This window comes from Fistularia commersonii, chromosome 13 (genome assembly GCF_037954325.1).
Source record: "Fistularia commersonii isolate RoL2024-O1a breed Wild chromosome 13, RoL_Fcom_v1.0, whole genome shotgun sequence".
Classification (NCBI taxonomy): Eukaryota; Metazoa; Chordata; class Actinopteri; order Syngnathiformes; family Fistulariidae; genus Fistularia; species Fistularia commersonii.
In genome coordinates, this window is record NC_141296.1 from 2,424,148 (window position 1) to 2,440,914 (window position 16,767).

Genomic DNA, 16,767 nt, shown 5'->3' on the forward strand with positions numbered 1-16,767 from the left:
ATCGTGTTGAAAAAGAGGAACAAGCCTCGACGCCTCATGGATACATGCGGCTTTTCTGGTTGCGAGAGTAAAACTAGTGAAGAATTGGCCATAAGAAGGTATTTTCGCTTGTTTATTTTGTCTCTTGGTGGTTCGGATGGCAACAAATAGCACGAAACAGTTTGTCCACATAGTGACACCCAGGTTTGATGCACGCATGCATTCATACGCCTCCACTTCCTCCATCTTCTCTCACATCAGCTGACTTCCTGTCTTCTTTCCAGCCATCCCGATATCTCTTCTCTGGTCTCCCTGTAGGCCTGGATCGTCCAAATTCGCAACCTTTCCAACCAGATCTTCAGTATCTCTCCTTTGTCACAAATGAAGATTCAAAGTGTTTATTGTCATTTATGCGGTCGGGAACTGCGTTTCCATGTGCAGTAAAATTCTCACGGCTTCCTCGACAAAATCTGATCGCGACTATCGGCTTCTAGCGCCCCCTAGTGGAGAGTACTACACATCATCCAGTATTTCTCACTGAATAAAATGAATAAATTCCATAAAATGAAAAAATAATAATAACAACATCAACAATAATAATAATGATAACAATTATAATAATAATAAATAGATAGATAGATAAATAAATAAATAAATAAAATAACTAATAATGAATTAAATAATTAATAAATAAAATAAAAGTAAAGTCAAAGTCAGCTTAATTGTCGATTTCTCCACATGCTGGAGACATACGGAGGAGTCGAGAAGATGTTTCTCGCTTCCTCGTGTTGTCGTAAATAATAATAAAAATAATAACACATTAACGGTAAAGCGCACGATATACATCTAACTATAGAGTATAAAATGCAAGCAGATCTGCTGCTAGTAAGTATGAGCGCTTTTTTTAATCAAGGTTTGTATTACTAAATACAATTTACTAAATTGCTAATTACTAAATTACTAATTTTACTAATTACTAAATATGCACTTGATGATGTGTGGAGAGCATGTCAGAGCAAACGGTCAAAAGTGTATTTTGGTATAGAAATGATTGCACACATTTCAATTTACGGTATATTCCACGCACTTTAAATACAAGTTTAAAAGCAACGAGAATTCCTTGAGAGAAATTTATACGCAATGGGAAATTTCACGGCCGTACGTCATGTCGTGTCAGGCGACGTGTAAACGGCGCGTCCACTTTCCGAGAAGTTTAGCAGAAATGCAGACGGTCGCGGAAGAAAATGTTTTCTTTACAAAACTAAGTAACGGGCCGGGAGACCCGGGAGTGTTTCTGTAAGAAGCATGTTGATAAATATTTAACTTGTACAAGGCATGAGTGATGTCACGCACACGGAAAAGAATGCAATATATTTTGGTATTGATGGTGACAGTACATTACGGCGCATGCATTATAAAATAACAGTTTCTCGCATTATGTCAAGCACAGAGACGTTTTAAAGGGGACATAAATTAAAGCGCCAACCACGAGATGCATATTTTAGTTCACGCCAAGGGGACACGTGTGGGAAGCCGAGCTGTTTGGTTTGTGAGTTAAGGCAGCGGTCGTTTGAGTTGGAAAATAAAAAAATCAGTTTGGAACTGATTTTAAAAACCTGTGATATTTCTTCGTAAAAACTGTGTCATTTTAAAGTAAACAGAAATTAGATTTGAAGATAAATTTCACGGGTCGGGTCGGGAACCCATGGCTTCCGGGTCGTTGTAAAGGTGAAGAAATCAATTTTATCAGATAGCCAACTAGTTTATCCACAACTAGTTTAAGATGGCGAAAAAGAAAAAAAAAAAAAAAAGGAATACCGTGCATTCCGGGCTGCGTGGACAGAGGAATTTAAATTTGGATCTGGGGTATTTCTAATATGCAATGATAAAATTGCATTGATTAAACAGTCAAATATAAAGTGACACTTTGCAAATCCATGCAGCACAAGCGGTAGCATTTAAAGTAAGACACATTTTATTTATTATTCCCTTGAAAATACTATATGGCTCTCATTGAAATATATACCGCTCAAAAAAATAAAGGGAACACTTGAACAACACAATGTAACTCCAAGTCAATCCCACTTGTGTGAAATCATAGTGTCCACTCAGGAAGCGACACAGATTCATTTTGACTTGTTTTAAGGACATTACATCAAAGTTGGATCAGCCTGGAGTTTGTTTTTACACTTTAATTTTGAGTGTGATTCCTAATCCAGACCTCCATGGGTTGATACAATTGATTTCCATTGATCATTTTTGTGTGATTTTGTTGTCAGCACATTCAACTGTGTAAAGAGCAAAGTATTTCATAAGAATATTTCATTCATTTAGCTCTAGGATGTGTTTTTTTAAGTGTTCCCTTTATTTTTTTGAGCAGTGTATTTAGAAATATTTGGCTTCTATGGCTCTCCAGGTCAAAAAAGGTTCCTGGGTCAAGGTCGGATCAGGCCAACAAACCGGTTTAATCCGGTTTCGGTGCATTAAGAGTCGTTTATACCGCATTATTTTACCAATCCGACACGCTTGAGAGTAGATTTTCCTCCAACCCCTAACGACACTGTGTGATTTGTGTTGTTTGCATCTATTTTGAGCAATACGATTGTTCTCTCTTCCCGTTTCAGTTCGCGTGGCTTATTTTTTCTCATTTACCGCACAACCTGCAGACATAAAGGCCAGTGGGTTGCTCTCCTTTGTGAGGAATCTTTGTTCGATTCCTTTCTTTTGATTTTATTGCAACTCAGCATGGTGGATATATAAAAAGATAAAGAAAAAGTAGTGGTACTTTTCAGATAGATGTGGGAGTAATTTACCTAATGTGGCAAAACTGTCCGTGTTATATTATCACATGTGAGAACCATATTCTGTTTTTGCGAGCTATACGAGCTATAACCTTCTCCTGTTATACTTCTGCTATGCAATCTGTACCCACGTCCTCTTCCTTATAGTGTTGATGTCGGCCTTCGAACCCCGACACTAGATTACGTTCTAAATGTGAATAGAATATTGATTTTATTAAGTGCATAAAGAAAAAAATCAATTGGTTTCGCTTTCTGTGCCTCGTCTGCAGGAAAAGTGACGCCGTCAGTTCGCTCTTTATACGACAAACTTGAATACAGGAACGTGGCATCTGTGTTCGCTTACTTTCGCTTCCCTTTATACGGGTGAAATCGCTGGAGCGGCAAGGGACGGTGCTTTATGCACCGTAATTTCCGGACTGCAAGCCGCTACTTATTCCCTAGGTTTTGAACCATGTGGCGTAAACAAAAGCGCGGCTATTCTATGGGGTTTTCTTCCATCGCTAGGGGGCGGAAGTAGAATCCAAAATAAGATAAGACGTATAAATCAATCAAAAAGAGCAGATAAAAAGCAGATAGAACACGCACGACAAATTACTAACTGGAACTTATTTTCAAATCCTCGCCCCTTCATCATGGAAACCCCAAGAAGAAGCTCGTATGATGCTAATTTTTAAGTTGAAGGCCATGGAGCTTGCGATCCAGGAAGGAAACGCAAGCTTAGCGTCAATGAATCTATGGTAAGAGGCGGCAGCGGGAAGAGCTCATGCTAAATGCCAAAAGTCGAAAAAAGCTTAACATAAAAGCAGGTGGCCTGAACTTGAAAATGTCCTGGAGGACATTTCTTTTTAACATAGATATCTGCAGCTTATAGCCTGGTGCGGCTTGTATATTTTTGTTTTTACTTTTCTTTTTTCTTTTAATAGAGCGGATGCGGCTTATATGCAGGTGCGCTCTATAGTCCAAAAAATACAGTACATGTTTGCTTAAATTTCACCTTTTCCAAGGAGCGAAACATCTGCACCTTCTATTTTAGACTCCCATCTTATGAAAGACCACTTGCATCTGCTTTTATGCTGCTTCCCTCTCTGGGAAGTAACCTGACTTCCGACGAATCACGTAATCGGATTGCTTTTTTCGTCCGAGTCATGGTCTCTAATGCACCTAACCCGCTAACTCATGAGGTTAAAATAAATAAAACATTTTAATCTATAAAAGAACACGATCCTGCAGCTCCGCTATTAGTCCGCGGGTCCAGCTCATCAGACTCCAAAGTGCTTACTAGGGCTTTTAGTCAGGGTTTATGTGAGCATGCGCAAGTGATAAATGCCAAAAAAAAGAGAATTTTGTACTGAACCTAAACCACTACCTTTTTGTAAAATATTTGCATTAAAATAAAAAGGAGAAAAAAAAAAAAAGGAATACACTAGACATAAATTTGTGAACATACCTGGGCTTCCGTACTGGTTACCTTTCTTGCAGATAGAATTTACCCACAGCATGATCAGCAGAGACGCGAATGCAAAAACAGCTGGGATGGCAAAGGTGAGTATATTTTCTGTGGAGGAGAAGCAACACCAGGTATCAGACATGGCAAAAATCCTCAAAAAAGAAAATTTATCCAATAAAATAAAATAAAATAAAATGAAATAAAAATTGAATAAAATAAAATTAAATTAAATTAAATTAAATTAAATTAAATTAAATTAAATTAAATTAAATTAAATTAAATAAATAATATTTTATCTGTGTGGGTTTGAACTCAGCTGAATGGAACATATCTATTTTAAAATCCATTTTACCCTTAATAAAGATTTGTTTGCACATTCTTAATCACTGACCGCACTAACCCAAGGCTACGGTTGTTCACACTGACCAGAACATAGCAGCGAGACACATCGGCGATTGGAAAAATGTGAATTATTTGCACATTGAAGTGGTTTCATTCATATTAACATGGCAAATCGGTTCGCATAGAGTATGGAGATACGATGGAACTGTATAATTCATGAGAGAATGAAATAAAATGCAACGTTGGCCATTTTATTGTGTACATTGCAATGCAAAATCGATGAAATAGAAATATATTGGAGTTTTTTGCGGGGTGTCATTTGTTTGTACTTGCCTTGAACTTGCATCTTCACGCGAATCACTTTCACTAGGATTTTATTCGGATTATACACTTCCACCAAATACAGCCCGGTGTCTTTCTTTTCAATGATCATGACTTTGAATGTCCCGTTGTGGATGAAGAGCTCCGCTCTGTATCGGAAGGTGTCGTGCATCCAGACGTCTTCTTTATCCACAGTGAAAACGTAGAAATGCCCGCTGGGAGAATACTTCTTACACCGCAGATTCAGGCCGCTTATGTTGCGCATCAGTAGGATATACACGGATCCTCCGACAATAGCGGAGCATTTGGTGCGCTTGGTGGCGTCGCACTTTGTGTCGGCCATCGGAGAAACAGCTGAAAGGTGAGAACGGTGAATACAAATCCCATTAAATGATGTGCCACGTGAACGTGAATACAGTGTGGCTGCTTATCTTTGCTTAATGATAAGAATAATACCGTCGGTCAATCCCGCGAGCGCCACGAGGAGCAAAACAACTCGACCCGTTGTCTTGCGAGCCATAACATCGGTCGGGAAAGGAGGGGGGGGGGGTAAAAGACGAAATTGTGCAGCGTCAATATTTGTGAAATATTTGTGGGTTTAAAAAGACGGGATTCCAGTGGGGCATTTTTGCTCCGGGAACAAAAGTAGACAAGAATAAAGAAGTCTTCGTCCTCTCGACCACCTGTCATGTTTACAGTGACATCACAGCTTCACAGAGGCTGTTATGTGTCGCTCATCTATGGATACGACCAGCAACGCGGCAACGAGATGTTCGATAAGAATTATACAGCGATCCCTCGCTAGAACGCGGTTTACTTTTCACGGTTTCGCTACTTCACGGATTTGCGTCGTGCATTGTGTTCTGCATTCTGATTGGCTAAAAAGTCACTCCGCTTCTTCTCTGCCTGTGCGTCAATAACGTCGCAGTTTAATATGTACACGTACGTAAAACAGCTTGCCGAATTTACATGGCTTACGTGGAAATTCTCTTGCGATTTCGGGTTTCTCTAAAACCCATAATGTTGACAAAACGCTCTGGAGCGACAGAAGGGCCCAAAAGGCAGCGGAAGATGCTATCTATGGCAGATAAAGTTAAACTTCTGGACATGCTAAGGGAAGGTAAAAGCTATGCGGCTGTAGGTCGGCATTACGGAATGAATGAATCTTCCGTTCGTTCCATAAAGAAGGAAGAAAAAAACATAAGGACGACAGCGGCAATGTATAATAGACTATTTAATTGTATAATAATTGTAAAAAAAAAATAAAGGTTTCTACTTCACGGATTTTGCCTATCATGGGTTCTTTTTGGAACGTAACCCCCACGAAAAACAAGGGTTTACTGTAATACATTTTATTTGAAAGCGTCTCAATCATCAACATGTAGATCTGGAACGCGGACGAAGCCAAAATGCTGCTGCAAAGTTTCTGTCACAGAGCCGGTGAGGTGCAGTCAGGGGAGGCAGGAGAGGCTCTGCCTCGCTTGCCTATCTTGGAAAGGCAAAATGAAAAAGAAATTAAATGGTTATATTTAATCAGTGATTTGCACTGGAAAGGTATTTTTAATTTGACTTCAGTTTTTGGATTGTGTTATATTCAAAATGGCTGGATTTTCATATTCACCATTCAAATAGTGAGTGGAGACGTGAAGTGAGGCTGCAGACCGTTGAGCCTCAACGGCGGCTGACTGCTAGCGTGCTCTGCGCTAAGACCGTATTGCCGTCTCTCTTTATGTCGCTATTAAAATGTTAGAACACTTTTGCGATATGAACTACATTTCCAATTTACAGGTTTTTTTTGTCAACAACTGCATGTGTGTTACGAGCTTCCTGTGCTGAACGATCACAAAAAACAGCTGCGAAAAGCCACTAAGTGAGGCACGCAGTTCTCCTGCCTCATGGTAGGGGGCGCTTGTGATTTCAGGGATTCTTCTTGTGATTCCTGAGTCGCAGAACCCAGTGACGGCGAGCTAGAGTTAGCAAGTCGTGTGCAGCCATACATTTATTAATATATATCTAATATATCGGTATAGATAGATTTTTCGTTGCATACGCTTTGGTCAGATGAATGGATTCTGCTTTGAGCGTTGATACGTTGAGTCAACCCTTGTGTGAAATGTTCAGCGATGGAGCTGTCACTTCTTTATTATTTAAAAATGGATACAGTCTTTTACAAAGTCTCACTTTGTGTTTTACACAGTTCTGAAGGCGGCACCTAACATGTAGAATCACACAGACTCCTTTTCCCAATTCAAAATAGATTTAAAACCATCAAAAAGACATTTACAAGAACAAAAAATAAACACTTCTGATATGTCTCCCTTGTTTCATTCATGTTTTTTTTTTCTAGATCCTATTAGACATGATCTTGGTGTTTAGTCTCCTGAAAAATGACCTGCTTTTGGAAAATTTAGGCTTCTTTTTCCAGTCCTTTTTGTGTTTCGGACAAACGCTATCCAGTCCGTTCTCCTCCTCGTCTCCCATCCAGGGTCCCCAGGCACCGCCGTTCAGGCCGGGATCCGCCTTTGGGTCCTCGGACGGGTACCGCACCGGCACGGCGGTGCTGTTGTAATGCACCAGTCTCGTCAGCAACTCCTTGACGACGTCCGGTTTCTGGTCGGACAGATCGAAACGTTCGTACGGGTCCGCGGAGATGTTGAAGAGCCACACCGTTTTCCTGGGATCCGTGTGCCTTTCCAGGTTCCACCAGCTCACGGGGAAACCGGGGAGCGTCTGCGGCGGCGTCCAGTCTCCATAACCCGGATCTCCTGTCAGGAGTTTCCAGTCTCCGGCTCGTATGGACGCCTGCACCGCCGTATTCCAGATCCCGTACCCTTTCTGGAGGGAGCCGCCGCGAGCGTGGTTGTACAAAGGGTCGATGTTGTGGAGAATCTCCGATCTGGGCGACTCCTTCCCTTCGCTGATAGCTTCCCAGACGTCATAGCCGTCAACCCCGTCGGTAAGCGACTCGTTGCCCCCGGCCAGTTTCACCAACGTCGGGTACCAGTCGGTGATGTGCACCATGGCTTTGCTCACCCTCTTCTTCCTCTTCAAGAGTGGACTGTGGACAAACCCCAGGCCGCGAACGCCACCCTCCCAGTAAGTGCCTTTGCGTCCCCTGAGTGGCCAGTTGTTGCCGCCGGACGAAGGCTGCCCGCCGTTGTCGGTGGTGAAGATAATAACGCTGTTTTGGTAGAAGCCGTACTTGCGGAGGGCGTAGGTTATGTTGTGGACCGCCTCGTCCACGACCGAGACCATCGCCGCGTACTTCCTGCGCGCCACGTTGCCCAAGCCCCGGTAGGGGTAGATGTACTCCCGGGGCGACTGCAGGGGTGCGTGAACCGCTTGAAAAGAAAGGAAGATAAACAGGGGTTGGGAATGAGGATCGTGCGTCGCCAGGATCTTGCGGACCTTCTGCGTGTAGAGATGGGTGGAGTACTTCCCCCTCTGACTCCAGGCGACCGTCTCCCCCTCGTGGAGGTCGAAGCCACAAAGGCCCGGTCCGTCGCAGGAGTCGTAAGTGTAGTAGTTCACGCTGCCGGTCAGGGAACCGAAATACGTGTCGAAGCCGCGGCGAGTGGGCAGGCACTCGCTCTTGTAGAAGCCCAAGTGCCATTTGCCCACCATGTGCGTGGAGTAGCCCAGCTCCTGCAGCCTCTGGGGGAGGGTGATCTGGTCCAAGGGCAGGCAGTTTGGCTGGCGGGGACGGATGATGGAGTGCTGCAGGCCGGTGTGAATTTGGTACCTGCACGGACAGGGATGTAGCCTAGGTTACGGACGGAGAGAATCGACAAAATGCACGCATCGCAAAATGAAACCGGGGATGAATTTAGGAAGCAAGGGAAGAGTGATCCCAGCTTTGGATCTGCGGGTTCACCTTTGACTTAACACTGTGTGGGTGTAGGAAATAAGATCCATTTCAAATGCGACTAGCTGGATATGCTAATCCAACGATCTTTGTCATATTCATTTTTTCGAATTCAAGTTGATTTAACAATTTAATAATTTAATCCATCAATGATTCCAAATTTATGTTTTTTACATATTTTACTGCTATAGGCTTGATCGGCCTTTAACAACCGGGAGACATTTCGTTAGTTTATTCCCAAAAAAATTACAAAAAAACAAACAAACGGCCAAAGGAATCAGATATACAACCTACTTTGAGAACAATAGTATCACAACAATAAAAGTTAAAACAAATGAATTAATTACATTTAGAAAATGAAATGGTTACATTAGATTAATAAAAGAATGAAATACAAAAATATATCCTGCTTGAATATTTCTGAAAAATTTTTTGTTAAATGCTGGAAAAAAAAAATTAAATCACAAAAAAAAAAAAAAAAAAACGCCAAATGCATCAGATATATAACCTACTTTGAGAACAAAATGATCGCAACAATAAAAGTAAAAATAAATGAATAAAAAATAAAATGATAACATTAGAAATAGAAAAAAAAAATCCGGCAAATATATTAAAAAATTCAGTATAAAAAGACACTTTACCTGCCAGTGATGAGTTGGCTGCGGGAGGGAGTGCAGATGGGCTGAATGTAATAATTCTCCAGTTTCACTCCATCTGCTGCCAGTTTATCCAGCGTCGGCGTCCTGATGTCAGAGCTGTGATAGCCAATGTCGTTGAATCCCTGATCATCAGTCATGATGAAAATAATGTGAGGCGGCGGCGGAGCAGGGAAGGCGTCGCCAAAAGCCCGATCCGACTCGTTTTCAACCTGATCGGGACTCTTCATGTCCCAAGTCAAGTATCCCAGGCTGAGCAAACTCATCATGGAGAAACCGGTGAGAGCCGTTGTTGCCATTCTTCCTCTGACGTTTTTATCGGTAAAACGACGTGGCCTTCCGCGGATCGTCACTAAATCATCATGAGCCGCCGGATCTCCATCCCCATCGCCACTCCGAAATGTTTCAACCTCCTTTGAAAACATTTTTCTTTCCCTACCAGTCCCATTAATCCCGCCCATTCGCCTTGCAGCCTCACTAAAATAACATCAACCCCCTACAAACTTAAAACACACACACCGTGTTTCACCAGACTGCATCCAGGTATTAAGGGTGAGTTTACATCACATTCCTTTTTTTTTTTAGTTTATTCCTGAAAAAACGTTTCATGTCGCGAAACAGCATTTGACACCCGAGGAAAGGAAAAGCTTCGGATCGTTTCATTTTATTTACCAAACCAGTAAAATAATAAGTTCATCCGATCAGCGCTGACGGAAGATCAACAGACGGGACGGAAAACAGTGTAGTGGAAATTTGTTTTTTTTTTTTTAAGGGCGAACTCCGGGGGCCCTGCACCGACACAATCACAAACACTGTTCCACGCTAAGCGCTCACAATCACTCCCTTATTCTTCTCGCCGTTTCACGACTGATGGTCGGAGCCGAGGACGGAGACATAGCAGACTTCCCGGTTTCTGATAATATCTCCGAGCAGGCGTCAAAGAACCGCTTTACAAATCGCTCGCTGACGGAAAGCGGCGGGAAGGCCTCGGACTCCCCTTCCGCGTGGATGAAGCTCCTTATAGCATCATCTTCGTTCACCGTCTGTCGGAAAGAAATGCACGATAATGCAGGAAAGGAACTTTTTGATCGTCCGCTAAAAAGTCTTGAATGAAATAATAAGCGTCTATCATGCGTGGGCAAACTACGGCCCGCGGGCCATATGCAGCTCGCCGGCTTTTTAATCCGGCCCGACTAATTTTACAATCATTCAATCCGATTTATTTGACATTTTCCCCTTAAATACCTGTGTTCCCCCGATCGAAAGCGCGCTCTAAACACACAGGAGCTTTGTTGGAGTGTCTCTTTTTCACTTTACCCTCTGAACCCTCCTCAAAAATGAGCGTCTCAAGGAAAAGAAACAAAGCATTTTGACACCGAAACTCGATCTACATTTTTATATGAAGAGAAACTGTTGACGATTTCAGAGAATACATTATCACCAATCGAAGCATGCTAACTATGCTAGTGAGCCGTGAACCTGGCCGTGACTCCTTGGTACAGACTCGGCAAAATGTGCTTGTTTCAAGAAGCTTGTTGTGATTCAAGAGTCGAGTGTCCATCCGTCCATCCATCCATCTTCCACCGCCTCCTCCGAGATGGACATGCCTGGAAAACCTCATCTGTTGGGGTGACCCAACTTCTCACCCTTGCTCAAAGGGAGAGTACGCAAATGTCGCCCACTTGTATCCGCCATCTTTCGGTCACAACTCGTTCTGGCTCAGCTCCGACGACAGAGCGGTCCAGAGTTTCCACATGGTGGCACCGATCCGCCTGTCCATCTCCGGCTCCGTTCTTCCCTCACTCATGTGATACTTGAACTCCTCGGATTTGAAGGTGCCGGTTCACAATCGTGAGAGCAGAAGCCAACAGAACCGCATCATCCGCAAAAAGCGGTCGAGGGGATCCGGTCCATAAAAGTTATGAACCGAGACCAAATTTATGCCTGCTTTCAATTTAGCCTCCAAGCCTCTGGAGGACGGGACGAAGGACGCAGACGTTGTTTGGTTTGACCTCGAAGCGACATTCAGCGTCGTGAAAAGCGACACAGATCCAAGCTGACCGACCAACACCCTCAGATCCGTCCTGAAAAGTACAGCAGCAAAACCACGTTTTGATGCACTTTGGAGAAAAGGAAGATCAGCAACACTTGTTCCCCTGAAGTGAACTTGAGTTTCTCCACCGTATTATGAAATCAATGCATTTGGAAAAGTATTTGTACAAACGAGCCTTGCATATTCATGCTTTGCTAAAAGGCCAAATCATGTCATGGCTTTTACATGTACTTCTAAAATTTTGAATGATTGATCGGTAAATTTGAAGCCAAAACTTGTATAACATAATCTCCGACTGCGGCGGCGCAATACGTGCGTCGTAGTGCGATTCCAGAAAAGTAGATGCCGATTCAAATACGGGAGATGATATTAATGTCTGAGACAAATCTTGTAAAAATACATTTAAAAAAAAAAAAAAGAAAGAAAAAGGCAGGAGTTGCAGATACTAACATCAGGCACAGAGGTCGCCGGGCAGCTTATGAACCTCCCATAAAGAGCGTTAAAATTTGGCCTCGGGATGTTTGCTGAGCAGGAGAGGCGATGTTTGAAGCAGTTGGTCGGCGACCAGGGTTTAAAGCAGGTCACGCTCAGACAGGGTGAAGGAAAAACGATGCACCTGAAGTTTTACACCCTTGTATTTATTTATATATGCAGTTTTCCTAGAGGGAGTCAGCTTGGTCAGCTGGACTTGGCTCTGCGATGATCTCGCCCACAGCTTAGGAGAAACCGCGCGATCGTACCCGATATTATTAAATCGGCGGTCGCAATTTTTCCGCGACGTGTTGAAATAAGACGTTTTGGAGAAAAGAGACGAGGAACATGACGGGTCGGCGGGTCCGTCGTGACACAGAGTGATCTTTCCTTCAAGAGCTCACCGTGGCTGGTAACCGGTTTAGAAGTAAATTGTTAAAATTAAATCCTCCAAGAATTATACCGCTGACCGAACGCTGGTTATATTTTAGTATTTTGGGAAACGGTTTCACAACGATGCACCGCCAGCGGGATTAAAGTGGCCCGTGAATGTTGAATCAACACCGGACTCGGTCATCGGATGTTATTTGCGGTTATTTGTTTATCGCGAGTTGCGCGCCGACACAACGTGGTGCTGTGAAATCATTAAAAAGCAGACTTTTAATACAATTTCTAGAAACTTTAGGGTATTGGGGTCTTGGAATTTGTTCAAAATCTGAGAGACACCCCAATAAAATGAGACTAAATAATAATGCAATATATAGTATTTTCCACACAACCTTTCACTTTTTTGTATATAATTTTTTTGAATTAATTTTTATAGGTTCCCTCAAATATTTTCCCTGTGAGGTTCCACGACAAGAAAATAATCGTCCTCAATGAGCTTTTCCAGAGGCGCGCAAAAATTCCCCATTTACGTCCACGGTGTCCGACTAAGGTGAAACTTTTTATTTCCCAACGGCGAAAGTGAAAGAATAAAATCGGTGTTAAAAAACAAGAACTCAAAAGCTTTCTTTGACTACGCGCCGGTGAAATTCACACAAACATGCCTGGGTTTTTGCTCGGCGTTAACGAATTCACGTAACTTCATCAAATCGCCTTCATCGGCGCGTTTCAAAGACAAAATAAGATGGATAAGATTTATTGATCTCCATTGGAGAAATTCTGTGACAGCAGCGTGTCAATAAATGTGAATATAAATGTAAATATATAGAGAGAGACAATTTGAAGACAATTAGAAAATAGCAAAGAAAAATTCACAAATAAATCGACAGCAGAGAAAACAATGCGGTACTATGAAATCATTAAAAAGGAGACTTTTAATACAATTTTTGGAAACTTTAGGGTATTTGGGTCTTGGAATGTGTTCAAAATCTGAGAGACACCCCAATAAAATGAGTCTAAATAATAATGCAAAATATAGTATTTTCCACACAACCGTGCATGGCCTTTATCTTACTTTTTTGTATATAATTTTTTTGAATTAATTTTTATAGGTTCCCTCAAATATTTTCCCTGTGAGGTTTCACGACAAGAAAATAATCGTCCTCAAAGAGCTTTTCCAGAGGCGCGCAAAAATTCCCCATTTACCTCCACGGTGTCCGACTGAGGTCGAACTTTTTATTTCCCGATGGCGAAAGCGAAAGAATAAAATCAGTGTTAAAAAACAGGAGCTCAAAAGCTTTCTTTGACTACGCGCCGGTGAAATTCGCACAAAAAAAGAAGCACATATAGACGTTTTACATCAATTTCCAGCCAGGTTCCTGAGGAACGCCATAATGAGTTGAGAAGATGGAGGGGGGCAACCAGATGTTTGGCCGCTCTTAAAGGAAGAGGCGGCGTTTCAGAATACGACTGCTCCCCTTCGCCACGAACACTACCTCCTTTCTAATCAGCACAACCCTGCCAGTAAGCCTCCACATCACCCCACCTCTTACCCCAATTTTCTAATCTGAGCAAGACGAGATGGAGCTTTTTTTTTTTTTTTTTTTTTTCTTGTGTGCAAACCCCGAGCCAAAAGCCTCACTTCAATAAGACCGTATTTCGGTAAACACCGGACAAACATGCCCGGGTGTTTGCTCGGAGTTAATGAATTCACGTAACTTCATCAAATCGCCTTCATCGGCACGTTTCGATGAAATGATAGCAAAATAAGATGGATGAGGTTTATTGATCTCCATTAGGGAAATTCTGTGTGTCAATAAATGTGAATATAAATGTAAATATATAGAGAGAGACAATTAGAAGACAATTAGAAAATAGCAAAGGAAAATTCACAAATAAATAGATAGCAGAGACAACAACAACAATAAGGATAAAAATAAACAGAATGGAAAAAAAGACAGTAAGGGTGAAAACTAAACAACAACATAAACAGAGTGGAAATAGCAATGATATGAATAAAATAAACATAAAATAAGCAGAATGCAAATGGGGTGAGACCAACAAGGATAAAATAAACAACAGAGTTAGGGAATAATAGATAATATAATGATGTAAAAGAATAAATAAGTAGTAGTGATAAATGGTGTGTGAATTCCAAGCAGGAAGAAGTTCAAAATATCATTTTCAGACAGTGGCAGCCACAATTTGATGGACAAATATTATTTTATGACATCAAATACTGAACAAAACCCTAATGCAGCTTTTTTTTTTCAAAGTTGTTATTGACTATTGAGATATTTCTGGGCGGAAAAAAAAAAAAAAAACTTTTCGCTGTAACCTTTTAGCAAAAGTTGGTTGAGTTCAGGCTCCAGTTGATTTAACACGGATGAATTAAAAATGCCTTCATCTGGTTCAAGCCGCAAACAGAACCCGTGAATGTGTGCAGGCGAGTCCACCGGATCGGTGTTGTGACCCACCGGGGGGCGGAGGAGACGGTTGAGATCAACAATTTAGGGCTCCTAACGGAGATGTTTGCCTTGGCTCGGCGGATCGGCAGCAGCGCCGCGGCAGGAAGGCCAGATTTAACACTTCATTACATCCCTCCAGCAAAGCCACCTGGATGGACTTCTGAAAGCTCCTCAGTGAGCAATCACCGCCGGACTGTTTGCGTAGGTCTGCTTGAAATGACCACCGGATCATTTTTCATTTGGACGAAAATATGTTTTGATCATTCTTTCAGTGCTGTACTAATATTTTGTGCAGCAGGCCCCGTCACATTTTAAGTACTTGGGGGATTTGGGGTCTTGAGCTGTTTAAATGCGTGTGATGCATAGACAGTATTTGCCGTCAAAGAGCGCCATTTACAAGTGTAACCTATATAAATACCTCGGTCATGTTTCCTGCATCATGTCATCAGAGCTACGGGAAATGTTTTCCGAAAAAAGGCCTCTTACATCTTACATCTACTCCAATGACGCCCCTAATTTGCCATTCGTTGCATAGACGTTATGTTTTATTCAACGCGATTTGATATTTTGAGTCCGTCTGAGGTGAGGAAATTTAACATTTACACCATTTTGCTCATAGTTTTTCTTTCATAAAAACCTCAGAGGTCTGTTCCAACAACACCATAAGAACAGGAGCGGAGTCAGACTTAAAACCCCTTAGTTTGGATAAATGTGCCGCGTGCGAGCGTGTGTGTGTGTGTGTGTGTGTGTGTGTGTTTGGGGGAAGATGGTGAAAACATACTTGGTGAGACCAACCGAGTGCTGAGGTTGGATTTGGAAAACGCACCGCTTTCCCTTCCTGGTTTTGCCTGATGAATGGGACCCTTTCACTTGTTCGCTTCGGCTGACCCTCGGCTTACCTGATCCGCTCCTCTGGTATGACCCGAAGTCACACAACCGGCTCTGTCAGATCCACTTACTCATAGATGCCTGATGTTTGGGGCGTAAAATAATAGAAGAAAATAGAAAAGGTCCATTGTATGATGATAATCCTAAATTATTGAAAATCAAAAAAAAAAAAAAAACTCTCATCTGTGAGAATTTACTGTAAACCAGCATTAATCAAACTAATAAAAAAAAAAAAAAAGGAAGACCCTAAAATACCTGTAAATAACATGTTTATTAAATTAAACAAAGGAGGCAATCGGTATCCTGCAAAAAACACTGCAAAGAACAGAAATGATAGCAGGAGCGACAATAAACATAATTACAAATTAACCAGTACAAATGTACAATATCGCAAGAAATTACATCCAAAATCTGTGAGAAAATGTTAACATGTGCTTTGATATTTTCAGAAAAGACTCCCTGTAAAAAAATATATATATTTGCTGAATAATTACATTTGTAGGCCTACCAACTGTATGACTTTGTAAGCATGTGAAATGCCGGAGCGGTTGTGGAGGATCGCGTGTCTGAATCGTTCATGTCCCCACACTAGCTGTCGACTCGTTCTCTGAAAACTCTTCACGTTATATTTATGGAAGCCATTGGAGATAATTCTGTATTTACATGAAGTCATTCTGAATGAATGCTGTTTCTGCAGGAACAAGAATTTGAGCAAGTCTTATTATGCTCCAGTTTTCGGGTGTTAAGTGGGAAAGCAATAATATGCAACCACAGTTAGATTGAGTATTTAAGATTACAAATATAACATAGTTTAACATTCTGAAAGAACTAGAACTTTAGATATTTTTGGAAAACCAACCACTGTTTGGAATAGCCAAAATTGAGAAAAACCACGTTGTTACAGTGACACCCTCCCACCACTAGATGGCGCTGTGAGGCGGTGACCCCTGAATTTAAGCCAGTCGAAAACAAAGCGCTAGCTCTCTTAGCACCGACACGTACGTAGGGGAAGGTTAATGTCGTTTAAATGTGGTCGGACGAATCGCTCGCTCTTATATTGTTTGTTTATTTAAATGTAAAAACATTTTATAA

At 41.8% G+C, this 16,767-nt stretch overlaps 2 protein-coding genes across 2 annotated transcripts; both read right to left on the reverse strand.

The window, feature by feature from the left end:
- Positions 1–3,254: 3,254 nt before the first annotated feature.
- Positions 3,255–5,233, reverse strand: LOC147227531 (uncharacterized). The gene is made up of 3 exons (XM_086157683.1): positions 4,903–5,233; positions 4,228–4,335; positions 3,255–3,280 (listed from the first exon to the last, which is right to left on the reverse strand). Exons 1-3 carry the CDS (start codon positions 5,231–5,233, stop codon positions 3,255–3,257), a joined length of 465 nt encoding a protein of 154 aa, XP_086013809.1.
- A 1,860-nt stretch (positions 5,234–7,093) lies between these two features.
- Positions 7,094–9,710, reverse strand: arsia (arylsulfatase family, member Ia). The gene is made up of 2 exons (XM_086158714.1): positions 9,397–9,710; positions 7,094–8,632 (listed from the first exon to the last, which is right to left on the reverse strand). The coding sequence occupies exons 1-2, from the start codon at positions 9,708–9,710 to the stop codon at positions 7,234–7,236; spliced, it is 1,713 nt and encodes a 570-aa protein (XP_086014840.1). The 3' UTR covers positions 7,094–7,233.
- Between the last annotated feature and the right edge of the window lie 7,057 nt (positions 9,711–16,767).

Coding starts and splice junctions, on each gene's coding strand:
- LOC147227531 (XM_086157683.1), bottom strand. CDS start 5,233: ATGGCCGACACAAAGTGCGACGCCACCAAGCGCACCAAATGCTCCGCT. Junction 4,336..4,902: donor CGTGAAGATGCAAGTTCAAG/GCAAGTACAAAC, acceptor TCTCCTCCACAG/AAAATATACTCACCTTTGCC. Junction 3,281..4,227: donor TAACCAGTACGGAAGCCCAG/GTATGTTCACAA, acceptor TCCGCCCCCTAG/CGATGGAAGAAAACCCCATA.
- arsia (XM_086158714.1), bottom strand. CDS start 9,710: ATGGCAACAACGGCTCTCACCGGTTTCTCCATGATGAGTTTGCTCAGC. Junction 8,633..9,396: donor AGCCAACTCATCACTGGCAG/GTAAAGTGTCTT, acceptor CTGTCCGTGCAG/GTACCAAATTCACACCGGCC.